At 38.3% G+C, this 25,502-nt stretch overlaps 2 protein-coding genes across 2 annotated transcripts; one reads left to right on the forward strand and one right to left on the reverse strand.

Annotated features, from left to right (window-relative positions):
• Positions 1 to 79: 79 nt before the first annotated feature.
• On the forward strand, positions 80 to 24,666 carry LOC146553213 (uncharacterized). The gene is made up of 5 exons (XM_085253818.1): positions 80 to 804; positions 6,587 to 6,745; positions 12,539 to 12,697; positions 18,489 to 18,647; positions 24,443 to 24,666. The coding sequence occupies exons 1-5, from the start codon at positions 770 to 772 to the stop codon at positions 24,651 to 24,653; spliced, it is 723 nt and encodes a 240-aa protein (XP_085109944.1). The 5' UTR covers positions 80 to 769; the 3' UTR covers positions 24,654 to 24,666.
• Positions 7,328 to 9,251, reverse strand: LOC146553214 (uncharacterized). The gene has a single exon (XM_085253805.1). The coding sequence runs from the start codon at positions 9,147 to 9,149 to the stop codon at positions 7,623 to 7,625; it is 1,527 nt and encodes a 508-aa protein (XP_085109931.1). The 5' UTR covers positions 9,150 to 9,251; the 3' UTR covers positions 7,328 to 7,622.
• Positions 24,667 to 25,502: the final 836 nt, after the last annotated feature.

Genomic DNA, 25,502 nt, shown 5'->3' on the forward strand with positions numbered 1-25,502 from the left:
TAAAATGCTTGTTGCTCATGTTAATAATATTACAGAAGATTTCATCTTGAAAACAAAACTTTTGGTGGTCTGACCCCTGAACTGAAGAAATTGTCAAATTAGATGATATAGGTTAAAAATTTCCATTTTACTTACTTTATAACTTAGCTTCCTAATGTGGCAACACAAGGGTAATTAAAACTGAGAGTTAGATAAAACTGTGAACAGTTTGGTTCATCTTTAGTTATATGGTTCTATCCAGCATATTCTATCTTGATATGCTGTCTTATCACAGGTTAATTTTTCAAAAATATTAGCAATGATTTATGCAAAGAAAGGGCTACGTACAACTCTTTATTTCTATTAATGTCTTACTTCATTCCTACCTGATTGACATGTTTAGGAATTATGAGTGATTGGCTCACTGTAGTGGTAAAAGTTGCTACCAATCAAATTATGATATGGTAAAGTTAAAACAAAACACAACTGACTGTTTTATATTATATCTAATATATATTATGTAATTATCCTTATAATTACAAAATGTTTTAAGTAAGATTTATGTTTTGTAATTTAAATCTGACATCACAAAAGTATTTTGGAGGTTGAATAATGTATTTTGTAACTGCAGTACACATAATACTAATTTTGAACAATTTTGTCCAGGTTCCTTGCCACCAGGGACTCCTTCAGGACCATCGTGTTCAGTTACAGAGTCGGGGTGTCCACGGTGAGCCAGATCATCCCCCAGGTAGCGACGGCCATCTGGGACTGTCTAGTGGACGACTTCATGGATGTGCCTTCACCTGGAGACTCAAAGAGAAAGTATATACAGTGGTCCCTCATTTATTGCAGCAGGGTTTCTCAGAATAACTAGCCCCTCGCCACACACTTTATACACTTTATTTTTTAATTTTTTTTTTTTAAACACACACATGAAGATTAGTCACAGTTCTCACAAGTTGATTCTCACAGTGCAAACCTTTGTAGATTTCAAAACGTAAAAGTATCATTATGCTGTTTTTTCTTCGTCTGCCTGCCACATTTGTGCGCCTTTTCCCCTCCAGGAGTCACTCCATAAGCCAATGAGATTATCACATGACATTTTTGAACAGGGATATTTCTTTTTAACTGTTTTCAATTTAACGTAATATTTAAGTGTTTCTTAGTTTTAGACTAGTTGGTTAGTCTATTTCAATGTTTTAAACCATATCCCAGGGTTTTTACTTCACCATTTATGGAGTTTTAAGAAGCAAATAAAAGACAGAGCTTAATTCTGTAAAGATTAGATGAAAAATACTCAAAGGATAAATTCAATTGGTTTATTATTTTATTACATAAGTTGAAAAAAGTAAAACAAGTAACTACAGAAACAACAAAAGAAAATTTAAACAATCAAATAAGTAAATGAAGGGGGGGGGGAATGGAGGAGGAGAGAAAACCCCAACAATCCCCTCTGAGCAAGCACTAGGCGACAGTGGGGAGGAAAAACTGCCTTTTAACGGGCAGAAACCTCCAGCAGAACCAGGCTCAGGAGGGGGCAGTCAACTGCTGGGACTGGTTGGGGGGTGAGGGTGAAAAAAAGAAAAAAGATTAAGAAGGTAGGGAATAGGTGTTAGGAGAGAAAGGGAGAGGGGGGACAGGAGAGGTGACAATTAAGATGGCTCACAGGTGGAGGAAGACGAGGCTAAATCATCTGAATAACCAGCAGAAGCCTCTTTTCTTCGTTTCCAGGTATTTTTCCATGAGCGCTTTTTTCTCCAGGATAAGGGTTCTCAACTGATCGTTTGTTTCTGCATTTTGCTTCTCGAGTTGCTTGCATCTTTGCTCCATTTCTTTTAATCCTGCTTGTTCTTTTCTAGGCTTTTCTTTCGGGTCTTTGTATGTTGCCTTCTCCATTCGATTTGCCTTGCGCATGTCTGTATTTCTCTCTTGTTTTTTGTTGTACATCTCTTCTTTCAGGTCAATTTTTCTCTTGAATTCTTCATGCATACGCAGCAGGTGTTCCCATTTTTTCTCTTGTTGTTGCTTTTGTGCCTCCATGTCAGTTATTTGGCTCCTCAAGTCAGTGACCCTCAACAACATCACATTCATGAGCTCTGAGTGTTTTTTCCTTATTCCATCGATCGTACACTGCATCTCTGAACATTGCTTTTCCAGTATTTCCTTTTCTCTTTCCAGTTCAGGTGTTTTGTCCTTCATTTCATTACAAAATTCTCGTAGTTCTAGATTCCTTTTCTCAAAGTCCTGGAGAATACGTTTTTCCTCTTCCTGTTGCTTTTTTTCTTCAAGAAGCTCTTGATTTTTGCACTCTGTTTCATCAAACCTGACTTTCAGATCTACGTACATTTCCCTCATGGCTTTGAGTTTGTGCTCCATTGGTGTTTCTTTTTCTCTTTCCAGTTCAGGTGTTTTGTCCTTCATTTCATTACAAAATTCTTGCAGTTTTAGATGCCTTCTCTCAAACTTCCGGAGAATACGTTTTTCTTCTTCCTGTTGCTTTTTTTCTTCAAGAAGCTCTTTATTTTTGCACTCTGTTTCATCAAACCTCACTGTCAGATCTACGTACATTTCCCTCATGGCTTTGAGTTTGTGCTGCATTTGTATTTCCTTTTCTCTTTCCAGTTCAGATTTTTTGTCCTTCATTTCATTACAAAGTTCTCGCAGTTCTAGATTCCTTCTCTCTAAGTCCTGGAGAATATGTTTTTCTTCTTCCTGTTGGCGGATTTTTTCAATTGTTTTCTCAGCTTCATTGAGTTTTCCTTGAAGCACCTGATTCTTTTGCTCCATGTTTTGGAGATCCCATTGTATCTCCTCAATAGTAGCTTTCTTTCCTTGAAGCTGGGCAGATGTTTCTTTTAATTCAGCACTCTGTCCCGACGAAAGAAAACGGGAGAAAAACTTCTTTCGTCCTTGACCAAACTTCATTCCCCAGCCCTCATTTATCATTTTTATATCAGGCTGGCGTTGCTGTTTTCCTTCCAGGTCTTTATTTCGTGCTTCCAATTGTCTGCACTTCTCCTCTAGTTGAAGCTTCTCTTCTTCAATTTGTTTAACTTTGTAATGGAGGTCAGAGTTTTCCTTCTGACTTTCCTGTAATGCCCTTTGGACTGATAAGACAGCATCCATGGTCATTTCTCCTGGAGAGATTGGCTGGCCAGACCACGAAGGAGAGGCAGCATTATCTTTTTTTCTTTGTCTGCGTTTTCGTGGACGCATATTGGAGCCTGTGCACAGTGACTCTGAAAAGGCTTAGAAATATTTCCAAATGTATCTGTTGTCGAACGTTTGAAGGCTGCGAACAAACTGCTTTAGAATTGCTGCTGTTCCCTATTTATGGACTTCAGAACTTCAAAAGTGATGATGTCACAAGCACATTAAAGATGTGCTTGTGACATCATCACTCCGTAAGCCAATCAGATCAATCAGATTGTCACATGACAGAATGGGGATGTTTGTTTTTTTTGGGGGGTTTTTTTAGGTTTAATTAGAGAGTCATCAGTACTCAGCTGACAGGGCTGGTTGCTATAGTAACTCCTGTGAGTGGCAGGAGGGGATGGGACGCACACACACCACAGTTGGGGTCAGACACAGAGAAAGGCAAACAGGAACTAGAAAGTGCATTTTCTGAAGAAACTGCAGTGTGAATGCTTGAATCTGAATGTATGCACTGAAATGAATTAATTGCTGAATTTAAGTTAAAAATGTTGAACGAGATGAAAAATACAGAAATTTTCACCTGAAAACCAAAGTGCTGAAGTGCTAAAAGCTGACATTCACAGAGAGGAAGTTTGAAAATAGCTGAAAATGTTTTAAATGTAAATTAGAAAAACCTAAGAAATGAGCAAATAAAATTTAGTAAGAAAACATCTGAAAAAATATTAAAAGTTAATATTCTTTGAATCACTGAATGACTAAAATGTGATCCCTCCGCTTGGATCCACACAGTTTAAAAAATTTAAAAGTCTGAGCTTTGAAAGACACGGTGTTGGAAAGAGAACAACGATGGCGACGTTTTGAGGGTAAAATGATGGCTTTAACACTGTGGACACAGCAGCAGTTGAAAGAGAAGTGTTTAAGATGAATCTTGGCAGAGTGAGAGAGAGAGCTTGTTAAGCAGGCAGGTGTGAGCCTGGTTGCTATAGTGACTGCACCCAGTGGCTCCATACACACGACACAGACATGCACCTCACTTTTGCTCCTTAAAATGAACAGAAAAGTCAGGCCGAAACAAATCGTTCCCAAATGAAAAGTAAAAGTCGTATTGACGAAATTCTTTCACCGTGAGCGACAGCAGCTTCTAGTCTACTGAATTCTCAGTTTTCATGCCTGTGGAGTTTATTATATGGACGTGGTGACAGTGGAAAGACACCATGCTCTTCTGATTTTCAAACCAACCTTCTGAGCGATTTTAACATTAGAGTCTATGGAAGAGTTGGAGGGAGGAGGCTGTGCATTGGTGACATTTATGAAAGAACCATAACACCTAGTACAATAGTAAACACATTGGATGAAAGAGGACAGCGATGGCTACGTTTTGAGGGTAAAATCATACCTGTAGAGCAAACGCTGCGGACACAGCAGCAGTTTTAAAAAAGATTTTAAGATTAATTTTTTTGCTCCTCTCACTCTAGCAGTTGAGCTGTCTCACTCTAGCCCCAACATTCCGTCCCATACACACCCATTATAAACTCTGAAACGGGTGAAAAAACATCATGAAACTTAAACTGGAACTGAAGAAAAAGTATAATAGATATTGAAAAGATAAATACAAGTTGAATAGTTGAATGTCTTGTCTTCGTTTTAAAGTTTGAATGGTGGCTCTATGACAATGTATGTGGAAGTAGATACAGTTTAAAGAGGAGGAAGTTGAATGAGAATTTGAAGGGTCTCCCCATTGAAATACATGGGAAATTTTTGTTGAAAAAAGTTGAATAATTTTAAAAATATAAATGTTAAAAATGAGAAAAGTAGAAGCAGTCATGTCCAAAAGAAGAGGAATCTAACGGTGTTTGAATGGTTTTTCTAAGTTGAACGGTTTTGAAGGAGTTAGATGCCAAAAAACAAATGCTTCCCAAGAGAAAACTGTGAGTGGCAGGAACTTCCAGACTACAACATATTAAATTTTCATGCCTGTAGAGTGTATTATACTGATGTGGTGACAGTGTAAAGACACCCTTCGATGTTAAATTTGAGCTGAAAATTGAGAGCAGTTTTAGAATGGTTATCTATGGGGGACAGAGAGGGAGGAGGCTGCGCTTTGATGGCATTTGTGAGAAAACCGTAAATCTGATCTCAATGAGGAAGCCACTGGATGAAAGTCTCTGTCAGAACATGGTATGAAATGTTTAGGTGTAAACTAGCGAGCTAACTTCCTGTTAACTTCTAACTCTGTTAAATTTAATAAATTCTGTTTTCATGGATGTTAAACTTAATTGTAACACCTGATAAATCAGCAACGCAGGTGATTTAATTAAAGATGAAAGAATTTAGACCGTTTTTAACTCTTAGTGTTCGTTTGACTTTGGGACCTGATATGAACGGAGTTTTGGACCCAGATTACTCCGTGAAGCTCCTCACTACGGCAGCCGTAATGCTCTGACAATCCATCAAGCAGTGCGGATTACCAACGTTGTACTAAAACATTTTTTAACAGATTTCTGCACGCAGAAATCGGTTCGAGGTCAGTAAGCACAACCAGAATTCATACATACGGCACACTCTCGATTTTGGAGAAAATTAAAGGATTTTTTGTGTGGAAATACGTTATACAGAGGAAAAGAATATATATCGTGATATATATCGTTACTGCACATGCTTCAAATTATATCGCGATATGGATTTTAGGCCATATCGCCCAGCCCTACTCAAAAGGTCTCATCAAGTTCCGATTTAATTCGATTTACGCTATGTTATCAGTGTTTGCATTGATAGCATGGCTGTGGTGTCATATCAGTGTATGCTCTCGGTGTTTGCTGATATCAAACTGTGGTATGAGGACCACTGTGGGTTAATCTTTGTAGTGATACTCACTCCTTTTTTTTTTCTTTAGACCTAGTTTAATTCTGGTATAGTTGAATATTTGTATATAATCCCTGCAGCTGTCAGACTCTATAACAGGGGTCACCAGCCTTTCTTAAAACTGAGAGTTAGATAAAACTGTGAACAGTTTGGTTCATCTTTAGTTATATGGTTCTATCCAGCATATTCTATCTTGATATGCTGTCTTATCACAGGTTAATTTTTCAAAAATATTAGCAATGATTTATGCAAAGAAAGGGCTACGTACAACTCTTTATTTCTATTAATGTCTTACTTCATTCCTACCTGATTGACATGTTTAGGAATTATGAGTGATTGGCTCACTGTAGTGGTAAAAGTTGCTACCAATCAAATTATGATATGGTAAAGTTAAAACAAAACACAACTGACTGTTTTATATTATATCTAATATATATTATGTAATTATCCTTATAATTACAAAATGTTTTAAGTAAGATTTATGTTTTGTAATTTAAATCTGACATCACAAAAGTATTTTGGAGGTTGAATAATGTATTTTGTAACTGCAGTACACATAATACTAATTTTGAACAATTTTGTCCAGGTTCCTTGCCACCAGGGACTCCTTCAGGACCATCGTGTTCAGTTACAGAGTCGGGGTGTCCACGGTGAGCCAGATCATCCCCCAGGTAGCGACGGCCATCTGGGACTGTCTAGTGGACGACTTCATGGCTGTGCCTTCACCTGGAGACTCAAAGAGAAAGTATATACAGTGGTCCCTCATTTATTGCAGCAGGGTTTCTCAGAATAACTAGCCCCTCGCCACACACTTTATACACTTTATTTTTTAATTTTTTTTTTTAAACACACACATGAAGATTAGTCACAGTTCTCACAAGTTGATTCTCACAGTGCAAACCTTTGTAGATTTCAAAACGTAAAAGTATCATTATGCTGTTTTTTCTTCGTCTGCCTGCCACATTTGTGCGCCTTTTCCCCTCCAGGAGTCACTCCATAAGCCAATGAGATTATCACATGACATTTTTGAACAGGGATATTTCTTTTTAACTGTTTTCAATTTAACGTAATATTTAAGTGTTTCTTAGTTTTAGACTAGTTGGTTAGTCTATTTCAATGTTTTAAACCATATCCCAGGGTTTTTACTTCACCATTTATGGAGTTTTAAGAAGCAAATAAAAGACAGAGCTTAATTCTGTAAAGATTAGATGAAAAATACTCAAAGGATAAATTCAATTGGTTTATTATTTTATTACATAAGTTGAAAAAAGTAAAACAAGTAACTACAGAAACAACAAAAGAAAATTTAAACAATCAAATAAGTAAATGAAGGGGGGGGGGGGGGGGGGGGGAAGGGAGGAGGAGAGAAAACCCCAACAATCCCCTCTGAGCAAGCACTAGGCGACAGTGGGGAGGAAAAACTGCCTTTTAACGGGCAGAAACCTCCAGCAGAACCAGGCTCAGGAGGGGGCAGTCAACTGCTGGGACTGGTTGGGGGGTGAGGGTGAAAAAAAGAAAAAAGATTAAGAAGGTAGGGAATAGGTGTTAGGAGAGAAAGGGAGAGGGGGGACAGGAGAGGTGACAATTAAGATGGCTCACAGGTGGAGGAAGACGAGGCTAAATCATCTGAATAACCAGCAGAAGCCTCTTTTCTTCGTTTCCAGGTATTTTTCCATGAGCGCTTTTTTCTCCAGGATAAGGGTTCTCAACTGATCGTTTGTTTCTGCATTTTGCTTCTCGAGTTGCTTGCATCTTTGCTCCATTTCTTTTAATCCTGCTTGTTCTTTTCTAGGCTTTTCTTTCGGGTCTTTGTATGTTGCCTTCTCCATTCGATTTGCCTTGCGCATGTCTGTATTTCTCTCTTGTTTTTTGTTGTACATCTCTTCTTTCAGGTCAATTTTTCTCTTGAATTCTTCATGCATACGCAGCAGGTGTTCCCATTTTTTCTCTTGTTGTTGCTTTTGTGCCTCCATGTCAGTTATTTGGCTCCTCAAGTCAGTGACCCTCAACAACATCACATTCATGAGCTCTGAGTGTTTTTTCCTTATTCCATCGATCGTACACTGCATCTCTGAACATTGCTTTTCCAGTATTTCCTTTTCTCTTTCCAGTTCAGGTGTTTTGTCCTTCATTTCATTACAAAATTCTCGTAGTTCTAGATTCCTTTTCTCAAAGTCCTGGAGAATACGTTTTTCCTCTTCCTGTTGCTTTTTTTCTTCAAGAAGCTCTTTATTTTTGCACTCTGTTTCATCAAACCTGACTTTCAGATCTACGTACATTTCCCTCATGGCTTTGAGTTTGTGCTCCATTGGTGTTTCTTTTTCTCTTTCCAGTTCAGGTGTTTTGTCCTTCATTTCATTACAAAATTCTTGCAGTTTTAGATGCCTTCTCTCAAACTTCCGGAGAATACGTTTTTCTTCTTCCTGTTGCTTTTTTTCTTCAAGAAGCTCTTTATTTTTGCACTCTGTTTCATCAAACCTCACTGTCAGATCTACGTACATTTCCCTCATGGCTTTGAGTTTGTGCTGCATTTGTATTTCCTTTTCTCTTTCCAGTTCAGATTTTTTGTCCTTCATTTCATTACAAAGTTCTCGCAGTTCTAGATTCCTTCTCTCTAAGTCCTGGAGAATACGTTTTTCTTCTTCCTGTTGGCGGATTTTTTCAATTGTTTTCTCAGCTTCATTGAGTTTTCCTTGAAGCACCTGATTCTTTTGCTCCATGTTTTGGAGATCCCATTGTATCTCCTCAATAGTAGCTTTCTTTCCTTGAAGCTGGGCAGATGTTTCTTTTAATTCAGCACTCTGTCCCGACGAAAGAAAACGGGAGAAAAACTTCTTTCGTCCTTGACCAAACTTCATTCCCCAGCCCTCATTTATCATTTTTATATCAGGCTGGCGTTGCTGTTTTCCTTCCAGGTCTTTATTTCGTGCTTCCAATTGTCTGCACTTCTCCTCTAGTTGAAGCTTCTCTTCTTCAATTTGTTTAACTTTGTAATGGAGGTCAGAGTTTTCCTTCTGACTTTCCTGTAATGCCCTTTGGACTGATAAGACAGCATCCATGGTCATTTCTCCTGGAGAGATTGGCTGGCCAGACCACGAAGGAGAGGCAGCATTATCTTTTTTTCTTTGTCTGCGTTTTCGTGGACGCATATTGGAGCCTGTGCACAGTGACTCTGAAAAGGCTTAGAAATATTTCCAAATGTATCTGTTGTCGAACGTTTGAAGGCTGCGAACAAACTGCTTTAGAATTGCTGCTGTTCCCTATTTATGGACTTCAGAACTTCAAAAGTGATGATGTCACAAGCACATTAAAGATGTGCTTGTGACATCATCACTCCGTAAGCCAATCAGATCAATCAGATTGTCACATGACAGAATGGGGATGTTTGTTTTTTTTGGGGGGGTTTTTTTAGGTTTAATTAGAGAGTCATCAGTACTCAGCTGACAGGGCTGGTTGCTATAGTAACTCCTGTGAGTGGCAGGAGGGGATGGGACGCACACACACCACAGTTGGGGTCAGACACAGAGAAAGGCAAACAGGAACTAGAAAGTGCATTTTCTGAAGAAACTGCAGTGTGAATGCTTGAATCTGAATGTATGCACTGAAATGAATTAATTGCTGAATTTAAGTTAAAAATGTTGAACGAGATGAAAAATACAGAAATTTTCACCTGAAAACCAAAGTGCTGAAGTGCTAAAAGCTGACATTCACAGAGAGGAAGTTTGAAAATAGCTGAAAATGTTTTAAATGTAAATTAGAAAAACCTAAGAAATGAGCAAATAAAATTTAGTAAGAAAACATCTGAAAAAATATTAAAAGTTAATATTCTTTGAATCACTGAATGACTAAAATGTGATCCCTCCGCTTGGATCCACACAGTTTAAAAAATTTAAAAGTCTGAGCTTTGAAAGACACGGTGTTGGAAAGAGAACAACGATGGCGACGTTTTGAGGGTAAAATGATGGCTGTAACACTGTGGACACAGCAGCAGTTGAAAGAGAAGTGTTTAAGATGAATCTTGGCAGAGTGAGAGAGAGAGCTCGTTAAGCAGGCAGGTGTGAGCCTGGTTGCTATAGTGACTGCACCCAGTGGCTCCATACACACGACACAGACATGCACCTCACTTTTGCTCCTTAAAATGAACAGAAAAGTCAGGCCGAAACAAATCGTTCCCAAATGAAAAGTAAAAGTCGTATTGACGAAATTCTTTCACCGTGAGCGACAGCAGCTTCTAGTCTACTGAATTCTCAGTTTTCATGCCTGTGGAGTTTATTATATGGACGTGGTGACAGTGGAAAGACACCATGCTCTTCTGATTTTCAAACCAACCTTCTGAGCGATTTTAACATTAGAGTCTATGGAAGAGTTGGAGGGAGGAGGCTGTGCATTGGTGACATTTATGAAAGAACCATAACACCTAGTACAATAGTAAACACATTGGATGAAAGAGGACAGCGATGGCTACGTTTTGAGGGTAAAATCATACCTGTAGAGCAAACGCTGCGGACACAGCAGCAGTTTTAAAAAAGATTTTAAGATTAATTTTTTTGCTCCTCTCACTCTAGCAGTTGAGCTGTCTCACTCTAGCCCCAACATTCCGTCCCATACACACCCATTATAAACTCTGAAACGGGTGAAAAAACATCATGAAACTTAAACTGGAACTGAAGAAAAAGTATAATAGATATTGAAAAGATAAATACAAGTTGAATAGTTGAATGTCTTGTCTTCGTTTTAAAGTTTGAATGGTGGCTCTATGACAATGTATGTGGAAGTAGATACAGTTTAAAGAGGAGGAAGTTGAATGAGAATTTGAAGGGTCTCCCCATTGAAATACATGGGAAATTTTTGTTGAAAAAAGTTGAATAATTTTAAAAATATAAATGTTAAAAATGAGAAAAGTAGAAGCAGTCATGTCCAAAAGAAGAGGAATCTAACGGTGTTTGAATGGTTTTTCTAAGTTGAACGGTTTTGAAGGAGTTAGATGCCAAAAAACAAATGCTTCCCAAGAGAAAACTGTGAGTGGCAGGAACTTCCAGACTACAACATATTAAATTTTCATGCCTGTAGAGTGTATTATACTGATGTGGTGACAGTGTAAAGACACCCTTCGATGTTAAATTTGAGCTGAAAATTGAGAGCAGTTTTAGAATGGTTATCTATGGGGGACAGAGAGGGAGGAGGCTGCGCTTTGATGGCATTTGTGAGAAAACCGTAAATCTGATCTCAATGAGGAAGCCACTGGATGAAAGTCTCTGTCAGAACATGGTATGAAATGTTTAGGTGTAAACTAGCGAGCTAACTTCCTGTTAACTTCTAACTCTGTTAAATTTAATAAATTCTGTTTTCATGGATGTTAAACTTAATTGTAACACCTGATAAATCAGCAACGCAGGTGATTTAATTAAAGATGAAAGAATTTAGACCGTTTTTAACTCTTAGTGTTCGTTTGACTTTGGGACCTGATATGAACGGAGTTTTGGACCCAGATTACTCCGTGAAGCTCCTCACTACGGCAGCCGTAATGCTCTGACAATCCATCAAGCAGTGCGGATTACCAACGTTGTACTAAAACATTTTTTAACAGATTTCTGCACGCAGAAATCGGTTCGAGGTCAGTAAGCACAACCAGAATTCATACATACGGCACACTCTCGATTTTGGAGAAAATTAAAGGATTTTTTGTGTGGAAATACGTTATACAGAGGAAAAGAATATATATCGTGATATATATCGTTACTGCACATGCTTCAAATTATATCGCGATATGGATTTTAGGCCATATCGCCCAGCCCTACTCAAAAGGTCTCATCAAGTTCCGATTTAATTCGATTTACGCTATGTTATCAGTGTTTGCATTGATAGCATGGCTGTGGTGTCATATCAGTGTATGCTCTCGGTGTTTGCTGATATCAAACTGTGGTATGAGGACCACTGTGGGTTAATCTTTGTAGTGATACTCACTCCTTTTTTTTTTCTTTAGACCTAGTTTAATTCTGGTATAGTTGAATATTTGTATATAATCCCTGCAGCTGTCAGACTCTATAACAGGGGTCACCAGCCTTTCTTAAAACTGAGAGTTAGATAAAACTGTGAACAGTTTGGTTCATCTTTAGTTATATGGTTCTATCCAGCATATTCTATCTTGATATGCTGTCTTATCACAGGTTAATTTTTCAAAAATATTAGCAATGATTTATGCAAAGAAAGGGCTACGTACAACTCTTTATTTCTATTAATGTCTTACTTCATTCCTACCTGATTGACATGTTTAGGAATTATGAGTGATTGGCTCACTGTAGTGGTAAAAGTTGCTACCAATCAAATTATGATATGGTAAAGTTAAAACAAAACACAACTGACTGTTTTATATTATATCTAATATATATTATGTAATTATCCTTATAATTACAAAATGTTTTAAGTAAGATTTATGTTTTGTAATTTAAATCTGACATCACAAAAGTATTTTGGAGGTTGAATAATGTATTTTGTAACTGCAGTACACATAATACTAATTTTGAACAATTTTGTCCAGGTTCCTTGCCACCAGGGACTCCTTCAGGACCATCGTGTTCAGTTACAGAGTCGGGGTGTCCACGGTGAGCCAGATCATCCCCCAGGTAGCGACGGCCATCTGGGACTGTCTAGTGGACGACTTCATGGCTGTGCCTTCACCTGGAGACTCAAAGAGAAAGTATATACAGTGGTCCCTCATTTATTGCAGCAGGGTTTCTCAGAATAACTAGCCCCTCGCCACACACTTTATACACTTTATTTTTTAATTTTTTTTTTTAAACACACACATGAAGATTAGTCACAGTTCTCACAAGTTGATTCTCACAGTGCAAACCTTTGTAGATTTCAAAACGTAAAAGTATCATTATGCTGTTTTTTCTTCGTCTGCCTGCCACATTTGTGCGCCTTTTCCCCTCCAGGAGTCACTCCATAAGCCAATGAGATTATCACATGACATTTTTGAACAGGGATATTTCTTTTTAACTGTTTTCAATTTAACGTAATATTTAAGTGTTTCTTAGTTTTAGACTAGTTGGTTAGTCTATTTCAATGTTTTAAACCATATCCCAGGGTTTTTACTTCACCATTTATGGAGTTTTAAGAAGCAAATAAAAGACAGAGCTTAATTCTGTAAAGATTAGATGAAAAATACTCAAAGGATAAATTCAATTGGTTTATTATTTTATTACACAAGTTGAAAAAAGTAAAACAAGTAACTACAGAAACAACAAAAGAAAATTTAAACAATCAAATAAGTAAATGAAGGGGGGGGGGGGGGGGGGGAAGGGAGGAGGAGAGAAAACCCCAACAATCCCCTCTGAGCAAGCACTAGGCGACAGTGGGGAGGAAAAACTGCCTTTTAACGGGCAGAAACCTCCAGCAGAACCAGGCTCAGGAGGGGGCAGTCAACTGCTGGGACTGGTTGGGGGGTGAGGGTGAAAAAAAGAAAAAAGATTAAGAAGGTAGGGAATAGGTGTTAGGAGAGAAAGGGAGAGGGGGGACAGGAGAGGTGACAATTAAGATGGCTCACAGGTGGAGGAAGACGAGGCTAAATCATCTGAATAACCAGCAGAAGCCTCTTTTCTTCGTTTCCAGGTATTTTTCCATGAGCGCTTTTTTCTCCAGGATAAGGGTTCTCAACTGATCGTTTGTTTCTGCATTTTGCTTCTCGAGTTGCTTGCATCTTTGCTCCATTTCTTTTAATCCTGCTTGTTCTTTTCTAGGCTTTTCTTTCGGGTCTTTGTATGTTGCCTTCTCCATTCGATTTGCCTTGCGCATGTCTGTATTTCTCTCTTGTTTTTTGTTGTACATCTCTTCTTTCAGGTCAATTTTTCTCTTGAATTCTTCATGCATACGCAGCAGGTGTTCCCATTTTTTCTCTTGTTGTTGCTTTTGTGCCTCCATGTCAGTTATTTGGCTCCTCAAGTCAGTGACCCTCAACAACATCACATTCATGAGCTCTGAGTGTTTTTTCCTTATTCCATCGATCGTACACTGCATCTCTGAACATTGCTTTTCCAGTATTTCCTTTTCTCTTTCCAGTTCAGGTGTTTTGTCCTTCATTTCATTACAAAATTCTCGTAGTTCTAGATTCCTTTTCTCAAAGTCCTGGAGAATACGTTTTTCCTCTTCCTGTTGCTTTTTTTCTTCAAGAAGCTCTTTATTTTTGCACTCTGTTTCATCAAACCTGACTTTCAGATCTACGTACATTTCCCTCATGGCTTTGAGTTTGTGCTCCATTGGTGTTTCTTTTTCTCTTTCCAGTTCAGGTGTTTTGTCCTTCATTTCATTACAAAATTCTTGCAGTTTTAGATGCCTTCTCTCAAACTTCCGGAGAATACGTTTTTCTTCTTCCTGTTGCTTTTTTTCTTCAAGAAGCTCTTTATTTTTGCACTCTGTTTCATCAAACCTCACTGTCAGATCTACGTACATTTCCCTCATGGCTTTGAGTTTGTGCTGCATTTGTATTTCCTTTTCTCTTTCCAGTTCAGATTTTTTGTCCTTCATTTCATTACAAAGTTCTCGCAGTTCTAGATTCCTTCTCTCTAAGTCCTGGAGAATACGTTTTTCTTCTTCCTGTTGGCGGATTTTTTCAATTGTTTTCTCAGCTTCATTGAGTTTTCCTTGAAGCACCTGATTCTTTTGCTCCATGTTTTGGAGATCCCATTGTATCTCCTCAATAGTAGCTTTCTTTCCTTGAAGCTGGGCAGATGTTTCTTTTAATTCAGCACTCTGTCCCGACGAAAGAAAACGGGAGAAAAACTTCTTTCGTCCTTGACCAAACTTCATTCCCCAGCCCTCATTTATCATTTTTATATCAGGCTGGCGTTGCTGTTTTCCTTCCAGGTCTTTATTTCGTGCTTCCAATTGTCTGCACTTCTCCTCTAGTTGAAGCTTCTCTTCTTCAATTTGTTTAACTTTGTAATGGAGGTCAGAGTTTTCCTTCTGACTTTCCTGTAATGCCCTTTGGACTGATAAGACAGCATCCATGGTCATTTCTCCTGGAGAGATTGGCTGGCCAGACCACGAAGGAGAGGCAGCATTATCTTTTTTTCTTTGTCTGCGTTTTCGTGGACGCATATTGGAGCCTGTGCACAGTGACTCTGAAAAGGCTTAGAAATATTTCCAAATGTATCTGTTGTCGAACGTTTGAAGGCTGCGAACAAACTGCTTTAGAATTGCTGCTGTTCCCTATTTATGGACTTCAGAACTTCAAAAGTGATGATGTCACAAGCACATTAAAGATGTGCTTGTGACATCATCACTCCGTAAGCCAATCAGATCAATCAGATTGTCACATGACAGAATGGGGATGTTTGTTTTTTTTGGGGGGGTTTTTTTAGGTTTAATTAGAGAGTCATCAGTACTCAGCTGACAGGGCTGGTTGCTATAGTAACTCCTGTGAGTGGCAGGAGGGGATGGGACGCACACACACCACAGTTGGGGTCAGACACAGAGAAAGGCAAACAGGAACTAGAAAGTGCATTTTCTGAAGAAACTGCAGTGTGAATGCTTGAATCTGAATGTATGCACTGAAATGAATTAATTGCTGAATTTAAGTTAAAAATGTTGAACGAGATGAAAAATACAGAAATTTTCACCTGAAAACCAAAGTGCTGAAGTGCTAAAAGCTGACATTCACAGAGAGGAAGTTTGAAAATAGCTGAAAATGTTTTAAATGTAAATTAGAAAAACCTAAGAAATGAGCAAATAAAATTTAGTAAGAAAACATCTGAAAAAATATTAAAAGTTAATATTCTTTGAATCACTGAATGACTAAAATGTGATCCCTCCGCTTGGATCCACACAGTTTAAAAAATTTAAAAGTCTGAGCTTTGAAAGACACGGTGTTGGAAAGAGAACAACGATGGCGACGTTTTGAGGGTAAAATGATGGCTGTAACACTGTGGACACAGCAGCAGTTGAAAGAGAAGTGTTTAAGATGAATCTTGGCAGAGTGAGAGAGAGAGCTCGTTAAGCAGGCAGGTGTGAGCCTGGTTGCTATAGTGACTGCACCCAGTGGCTCCATACACACGACACAGACATGCACCTCACTTTTGCTCCTTAAAATGAACAGAAAAGTCAGGCCGAAACAAATCGTTCCCAAATGAAAAGTAAAAGTCGTATTGACGAAATTCTTTCACCGTGAGCGACAGCAGCTTCTAGTCTACTGAATTCTCAGTTTTCATGCCTGTGGAGTTTATTATATGGACGTGGTGACAGTGGAAAGACACCATGCTCTTCTGATTTTCAAACCAACCTTCTGAGCGATTTTAACATTAGAGTCTATGGAAGAGTTGGAGGGAGGAGGCTGTGCATTGGTGACATTTATGAAAGAACCATAACACCTAGTACAATAGTAAACACATTGGATGAAAGAGGACAGCGATGGCTACGTTTTGAGGGTAAAATCATACCTGTAGAGCAAACGCTGCGGACACAGCAGCAGTTTTAAAAAAGATTTTAAGATTAATTTTTTTGCTCCTCTCACTCTAGCAGTTGAGCTGTCTCACTCTAGCCCCAACATTCCGTCCCATACACACCCATTATAAACTCTGAAACGGGTGAAAAAACATCATGAAACTTAAACTGGAACTGAAGAAAAAGTATAATAGATATTGAAAAGATAAATACAAGTTGAATAGTTGAATGTCTTGTCTTCGTTTTAAAGTTTGAATGGTGGCTCTATGACAATGTATGTGGAAGTAGATACAGTTTAAAGAGGAGGAAGTTGAATGAGAATTTGAAGGGTCTCCCCATTGAAATACATGGGAAATTTTTGTTGAAAAAAGTTGAATAATTTTAAAAATATAAATGTTAAAAATGAGAAAAGTAGAAGCAGTCATGTCCAAAAGAAGAGGAATCTAACGGTGTTTGAATGGTTTTTCTAAGTTGAACGGTTTTGAAGGAGTTAGATGCCAAAAAACAAATGCTTCCCAAGAGAAAACTGTGAGTGGCAGGAACTTCCAGACTACAACATATTAAATTTTCATGCCTGTAGAGTGTATTATACTGATGTGGTGACAGTGTAAAGACACCCTTCGATGTTAAATTTGAGCTGAAAATTGAGAGCAGTTTTAGAATGGTTATCTATGGGGGACAGAGAGGGAGGAGGCTGCGCTTTGATGGCATTTGTGAGAAAACCGTAAATCTGATCTCAATGAGGAAGCCACTGGATGAAAGTCTCTGTCAGAACATGGTATGAAATGTTTAGGTGTAAACTAGCGAGCTAACTTCCTGTTAACTTCTAACTCTGTTAAATTTAATAAATTCTGTTTTCATGGATGTTAAACTTAATTGTAACACCTGATAAATCAGCAACGCAGGTGATTTAATTAAAGATGAAAGAATTTAGACCGTTTTTAACTCTTAGTGTTCGTTTGACTTTGGGACCTGATATGAACGGAGTTTTGGACCCAGATTACTCCGTGAAGCTCCTCACTACGGCAGCCGTAATGCTCTGACAATCCATCAAGCAGTGCGGATTACCAACGTTGTACTAAAACATTTTTTAACAGATTTCTGCACGCAGAAATCGGTTCGAGGTCAGTAAGCACAACCAGAATTCATACATACGGCACACTCTCGATTTTGGAGAAAATTAAAGGATTTTTTGTGTGGAAATACGTTATACAGAGGAAAAGAATATATATCGTGATATATATCGTTACTGCACATGCTTCAAATTATATCGCGATATGGATTTTAGGCCATATCGCCCAGCCCTACTCAAAAGGTCTCATCAAGTTCCGATTTAATTCGATTTACGCTATGTTATCAGTGTTTGCATTGATAGCATGGCTGTGGTGTCATATCAGTGTATGCTCTCGGTGTTTGCTGATATCAAACTGTGGTATGAGGACCACTGTGGGTTAATCTTTGTAGTGATACTCACTCCTTTTTTTTTTCTTTAGACCTAGTTTAATTCTGGTATAGTTGAATATTTGTATATAATCCCTGCAGCTGTCAGACTCTATAACAGGGGTCACCAGCCTTTCTTAAAACTGAGAGTTAGATAAAACTGTGAACAGTTTGGTTCATCTTTAGTTATATGGTTCTATCCAGCATATTCTATCTTGATATGCTGTCTTATCACAGGTTAATTTTTCAAAAATATTAGCAATGATTTATGCAAAGAAAGGGCTACGTACAACTCTTTATTTCTATTAATGTCTTACTTCATTCCTACCTGATTGACATGTTTAGGAATTATGAGTGATTGGCTCACTGTAGTGGTAAAAGTTGCTACCAATCAAATTATGATATGGTAAAGTTAAAACAAAACACAACTGACTGTTTTATATTATATCTAATATATATTATGTAATTATCCTTATAATTACAAAATGTTTTAAGTAAGATTTATGTTTTGTAATTTAAATCTGACATCACAAAAGTATTTTGGAGGTTGAATAATGTATTTTGTAACTGCAGTACACATAATACTAATTTTGAACAATTTTGTCCAGGTTCCTTGCCACCAGGGACTCCTTCAGGACCATCGTGTTCAGTTACAGAGTCGGGGTGTCCACGGTGAGCCAGATCATCCCCCAGGTAGCGACGGCCATCTGGGACTGTCTAGTGGACGACTTCATGGCTGTGCCTTCACCTGGAGACTCAAAGAGAAAGTATATACAGTGGTCCCTCATTTATTGCAGCAGGGTTTCTCAGAATAACTAGCCCCTCGCCACACACTTTATACACTTTATTTTTTAATTTTTTTTTTTAAACACACACATGAAGATTAGTCACAGTTCTCACAAGTTGATTCTCACAGTGCAAACCTTTGTAGATTTCAAAACGTAAAAGTATCATTATGCTGTTTTTTCTTCGTCTGCCTGCCACATTTGTGCGCCTTTTCCCCTCCAGGAGTCACTCCATAAGCCAATGAGATTATCACATGACATTTTTGAACAGGGATATTTCTTTTTAACTGTTTTCAATTTAACGTAATATTTAAGTGTTTCTTAGTTTTAGACTAGTTGGTTAGTCTATTTCAATGTTTTAAACCATATCCCAGGGTTTTTACTTCACCATTTATGGAGTTTTAAGAAGCAAATAAAAGACAGAGCTTAATTCTGTAAAGATTAGATGAAAAATACTCAAAGGATAAATTCAATTGGTTTATTATTTTATTACACAAGTTGAAAAAAGTAAAACAAGTAACTACAGAAACAACAAAAGAAAATTTAAACAATCAAATAAGTAAATGAAGGGGGGGGGGGGGGGGGGGGGGAAGGGAGGAGGAGAGAAAACCCCAACAATCCCCTCTGAGCAAGCACTAGGCGACAGTGGGGAGGAAAAACTGCCTTTTAACGGGCAGAAACCTCCAGCAGAACCAGGCTCAGGAGGGGGCAGTCAACTGCTGGGACTGGTTGGGGGGTGAGGGTGAAAAAAAGAAAAAAGATTAAGAAGGTAGGGAATAGGTGTTAGGAGAGAAAGGGAGAGGGGGGACAGGAGAGGTGACAATTAAGATGGCTCACAGGTGGAGGAAGACGAGGCTAAATCATCTGAATAACCAGCAGAAGCCTCTTTTCTTCGTTTCCAGGTATTTTTCCATGAGCGCTTTTTTCTCCAGGATAAGGGTTCTCAACTGATCGTTTGTTTCTGCATTTTGCTTCTCGAGTTGCTTGCATCTTTGCTCCATTTCTTTTAATCCTGCTTGTTCTTTTCTAGGCTTTTCTTTCGGGTCTTTGTATGTTGCCTTCTCCATTCGATTTGCCTTGCGCATGTCTGTATTTCTCTCTTGTTTTTTGTTGTACATCTCTTCTTTCAGGTCAATTTTTCTCTTGAATTCTTCATGCATACGCAGCAGGTGTTCCCATTTTTTCTCTTGTTGTTGCTTTTGTGCCTCCATGTCAGTTATTTGGCTCCTCAAGTCAGTGACCCTCAACAACATCACATTCATGAGCTCTGAGTGTTTTTTCCTTATTCCATCGATCGTACACTGCATCTCTGAACATTGCTTTTCCAGTATTTCCTTTTCTCTTTCCAGTTCAGGTGTTTTGTCCTTCATTTCATTACAAAATTCTCGTAGTTCTAGATTCCTTTTCTCAAAGTCCTGGAGAATACGTTTTTCCTCTTCCTGTTGCTTTTTTTCTTCAAGAAGCTCTTTATTTTTGCACTCTGTTTCATCAAACCTGACTTTCAGATCTACGTACATTTCCCTCATGGCTTTGAGTTTGTGCTCCATTGGTGTTTCTTTTTCTCTTTCCAGTTCAGGTGTTTTGTCCTTCATTTCATTACAAAATTCTTGCAGTTTTAGATGCCTTCTCTCAAACTTCCGGAGAATACGTTTTTCTTCTTCCTGTTGCTTTTTTTCTTCAAGAAGCTCTTTATTTTTGCACTCTGTTTCATCAAACCTCACTGTCAGATCTACGTACATTTCCCTCATGGCTTTGAGTTTGTGCTGCATTTGTATTTCCTTTTCTCTTTCCAGTTCAGATTTTTTGTCCTTCATTTCATTACAAAGTTCTCGCAGTTCTAGATTCCTTCTCTCTAAGTCCTGGAGAATACGTTTTTCTTCTTCCTGTTGGCGGATTTTTTCAATTGTTTTCTCAGCTTCATTGAGTTTTCCTTGAAGCACCTGATTCTTTTGCTCCATGTTTTGGAGATCCCATTGTATCTCCTCAATAGTAGCTTTCTTTCCTTGAAGCTGGGCAGATGTTTCTTTTAATTCAGCACTCTGTCCCGACGAAAGAAAACGGGAGAAAAACTTCTTTCGTCCTTGACCAAACTTCATTCCCCAGCCCTCATTTATCATTTTTATATCAGGCTGGCGTTGCTGTTTTCCTTCCAGGTCTTTATTTCGTGCTTCCAATTGTCTGCACTTCTCCTCTAGTTGAAGCTTCTCTTCTTCAATTTGTTTAACTTTGTAATGGAGGTCAGAGTTTTCCTTCTGACTTTCCTGTAATGCCCTTTGGACTGATAAGACAGCATCCATGGTCATTTCTCCTGGAGAGATTGGCTGGCCAGACCACGAAGGAGAGGCAGCATTATCTTTTTTTCTTTGTCTGCGTTTTCGTGGACGCATATTGGAGCCTGTGCACAGTGACTCTGAAAAGGCTTAGAAATATTTCCAAATGTATCTGTTGTCGAACGTTTGAAGGCTGCGAACAAACTGCTTTAGAATTGCTGCTGTTCCCTATTTATGGACTTCAGAACTTCAAAAGTGATGATGTCACAAGCACATTAAAGATGTGCTTGTGACATCATCACTCCGTAAGCCAATCAGATCAATCAGATTGTCACATGACAGAATGGGGATGTTTGTTTTTTTTGGGGGGGTTTTTTTAGGTTTAATTAGAGAGTCATCAGTACTCAGCTGACAGGGCTGGTTGCTATAGTAACTCCTGTGAGTGGCAGGAGGGGATGGGACGCACACACACCACAGTTGGGGTCAGACACAGAGAAAGGCAAACAGGAACTAGAAAGTGCATTTTCTGAAGAAACTGCAGTGTGAATGCTTGAATCTGAATGTATGCACTGAAATGAATTAATTGCTGAATTTAAGTTAAAAATGTTGAACGAGATGAAAAATACAGAAATTTTCACCTGAAAACCAAAGTGCTGAAGTGCTAAAAGCTGACATTCACAGAGAGGAAGTTTGAAAATAGCTGAAAATGTTTTAAATGTAAATTAGAAAAACCTAAGAAATGAGCAAATAAAATTTAGTAAGAAAACATCTGAAAAAATATTAAAAGTTAATATTCTTTGAATCACTGAATGACTAAAATGTGATCCCTCCGCTTGGATCCACACAGTTTAAAAAATTTAAAAGTCTGAGCTTTGAAAGACACGGTGTTGGAAAGAGAACAACGATGGCGACGTTTTGAGGGTAAAATGATGGCTGTAACACTGTGGACACAGCAGCAGTTGAAAGAGAAGTGTTTAAGATGAATCTTGGCAGAGTGAGAGAGAGAGCTCGTTAAGCAGGCAGGTGTGAGCCTGGTTGCTATAGTGACTGCACCCAGTGGCTCCATACACACGACACAGACATGCACCTCACTTTTGCTCCTTAAAATGAACAGAAAAGTCAGGCCGAAACAAATCGTTCCCAAATGAAAAGTAAAAGTCGTATTGACGAAATTCTTTCACCGTGAGCGACAGCAGCTTCTAGTCTACTGAATTCTCAGTTTTCATGCCTGTGGAGTTTATTATATGGACGTGGTGACAGTGGAAAGACACCATGCTCTTCTGATTTTCAAACCAACCTTCTGAGCGATTTTAACATTAGAGTCTATGGAAGAGTTGGAGGGAGGAGGCTGTGCATTGGTGACATTTATGAAAGAACCATAACACCTAGTACAATAGTAAACACATTGGATGAAAGAGGACAGCGATGGCTACGTTTTGAGGGTAAAATCATACCTGTAGAGCAAACGCTGCGGACACAGCAGCAGTTTTAAAAAAGATTTTAAGATTAATTTTTTTGCTCCTCTCACTCTAGCAGTTGAGCTGTCTCACTCTAGCCCCAACATTCCGTCCCATACACACCCATTATAAACTCTGAAACGGGTGAAAAAACATCATGAAACTTAAACTGGAACTGAAGAAAAAGTATAATAGATATTGAAAAGATAAATACAAGTTGAATAGTTGAATGTCTTGTCTTCGTTTTAAAGTTTGAATGGTGGCTCTATGACAATGTATGTGGAAGTAGATACAGTTTAAAGAGGAGGAAGTTGAATGAGAATTTGAAGGGTCTCCCCATTGAAATACATGGGAAATTTTTGTTGAAAAAAGTTGAATAATTTTAAAAATATAAATGTTAAAAATGAGAAAAGTAGAAGCAGTCATGTCCAAAAGAAGAGGAATCTAACGGTGTTTGAATGGTTTTTCTAAGTTGAACGGTTTTGAAGGAGTTAGATGCCAAAAAACAAATGCTTCCCAAGAGAAAACTGTGAGTGGCAGGAACTTCCAGACTACAACATATTAAATTTTCATGCCTGTAGAGTGTATTATACTGATGTGGTGACAGTGTAAAGACACCCTTCGATGTTAAATTTGAGCTGAAAATTGAGAGCAGTTTTAGAATGGTTATCTATGGGGGACAGAGAGGGAGGAGGCTGCGCTTTGATGGCATTTGTGAGAAAACCGTAAATCTGATCTCAATGAGGAAGCCACTGGATGAAAGTCTCTGTCAGAACATGGTATGAAATGTTTAGGTGTAAACTAGCGAGCTAACTTCCTGTTAACTTCTAACTCTGTTAAATTTAATAAATTCTGTTTTCATGGATGTTAAACTTAATTGTAACACCTGATAAATCAGCAACGCAGGTGATTTAATTAAAGATGAAAGAATTTAGACCGTTTTTAACTCTTAGTGTTCGTTTGACTTTGGGACCTGATATGAACGGAGTTTTGGACCCAGATTACTCCGTGAAGCTCCTCACTACGGCAGCCGTAATGCTCTGACAATCCATCAAGCAGTGCGGATTACCAACGTTGTACTAAAACATTTTTTAACAGATTTCTGCACGCAGAAATCGGTTCGAGGTCAGTAAGCACAACCAGAATTCATACATATGGCACACTCTCGATTTTGGAGAAAATTAAAGGATTTTTTGTGTGGAAATACGTTATACAGAGGAAAAGAATATATATCGTGATATATATCGTTACTGCACATGCTTCAAATTATATCGCGATATGGATTTTAGGCCATATCGCCCAGCCCTACTCAAAAGGTCTCATCAAGTTCCGATTTAATTCGATTTACGCTATGTTATCAGTGTTTGCATTGATAGCATGGCTGTGGTGTCATATCAGTGTATGCTCTCGGTGTTTGCTGATATCAAACTGTGGTATGAGGACCACTGTGGGTTAATCTTTGTAGTGATACTCACTCCTTTTTTTTTTTCTTTAGACCTAGTTTAATTCTGGTATAGTTGAATATTTGTATATAATCCCTGCAGCTGTCAGACTCTATAACAGGGGTCACCAGCCTTTCTTAAAACTGAGAGTTAGATAAAACTGTGAACAGTTTGGTTCATCTTTAGTTATATGGTTCTATCCAGCATATTCTATCTTGATATGCTGTCTTATCACAGGTTAATTTTTCAAAAATATTAGCAATGATTTATGCAAAGAAAGGGCTACGTACAACTCTTTATTTCTATTAATGTCTTACTTCATTCCTACCTGATTGACATGTTTAGGAATTATGAGTGATTGGCTCACTGTAGTGGTAAAAGTTGCTACCAATCAAATTATGATATGGTAAAGTTAAAACAAAACACAACTGACTGTTTTATATTATATCTAATATATATTATGTAATTATCCTTATAATTACAAAATGTTTTAAGTAAGATTTATGTTTTGTAATTTAAATCTGACATCACAAAAGTATTTTGGAGGTTGAATAATGTATTTTGTAACTGCAGTACACATAATACTAATTTTGAACAATTTTGTCCAGGTTCCTTGCCACCAGGGACTCCTTCAGGACCATCGTGTTCAGTTACAGAGTCGGGGTGTCCACGATGAGCCAGATCATCCCCCAGGTAGCGACGGCCATCTGGGACTGTCTAGTGGACGACTTCATGGATGTGCCTTCACCTGGAGACTCAAAGAGAAAGTATATACAGTGGTCCCTCATTTATTGCAGCAGGGTTTCTCAGAATAACTAGCCCCTCGCCACACACTTTATACACTTTATTTTTTAATTTTTTTTTTTTAAACACACACATGAAGATTAGTCACAGTTCTCACAAGTTGATTCTCACAGTGCAAACCTTTGTAGATTTCAAAACGTAAAAGTATCATTATGCTGTTTTTTCTTCGTCTGCCTGCCACATTTGTGCGCCTTTTCCCCTCCAGGAGTCACTCCATAAGCCAATGAGATTATCACATGACATTTTTGAACAGGGATATTTCTTTTTAACTGTTTTCAATTTAACGTAATATTTAAGTGTTTCTTAGTTTTAGACTAGTTGGTTAGTCTATTTCAATGTTTTAAACCATATCCCAGGGTTTTTACTTCACCATTTATGGAGTTTTAAGAAGCAAATAAAAGACAGAGCTTAATTCTGTAAAGATTAGATGAAAAATACTCAAAGGATAAATTCAATTGGTTTATTATTTTATTACATAAGTTGAAAAAAGTAAAACAAGTAACTACAGAAACAACAAAAGAAAATTTAAACAATCAAATAAGTAAATGAAGGGGGGGGGGAATGGAGGAGGAGAGAAAACCCCAACAATCCCCTCTGAGCAAGCACTAGGCGACAGTGGGGAGGAAAAACTGCCTTTTAACGGGCAGAAACCTCCAGCAGAACCAGGCTCAGGAGGGGGCAGTCAACTGCTGGGACTGGTTGGGGGGTGAGGGTGAAAAAAAGAAAAAAGATTAAGAAGGTAGGGAATAGGTGTTAGGAGAGAAAGGGAGAGGGGGGACAGGAGAGGTGACAATTAAGATGGCTCACAGGTGGAGGAAGACGAGGCTAAATCATCTGAATAACCAGCAGAAGCCTCTTTTCTTC

The sequence above is a fragment of the Mchenga conophoros genome, linkage group LG18, assembly GCF_057382185.1.
Source record: "Mchenga conophoros isolate Kocher_MC1m ecotype Shallow Benthic linkage group LG18, M_conophoros_male_GT1.1, whole genome shotgun sequence".
NCBI classification, from domain to species: domain Eukaryota; kingdom Metazoa; phylum Chordata; class Actinopteri; order Cichliformes; family Cichlidae; genus Mchenga; species Mchenga conophoros.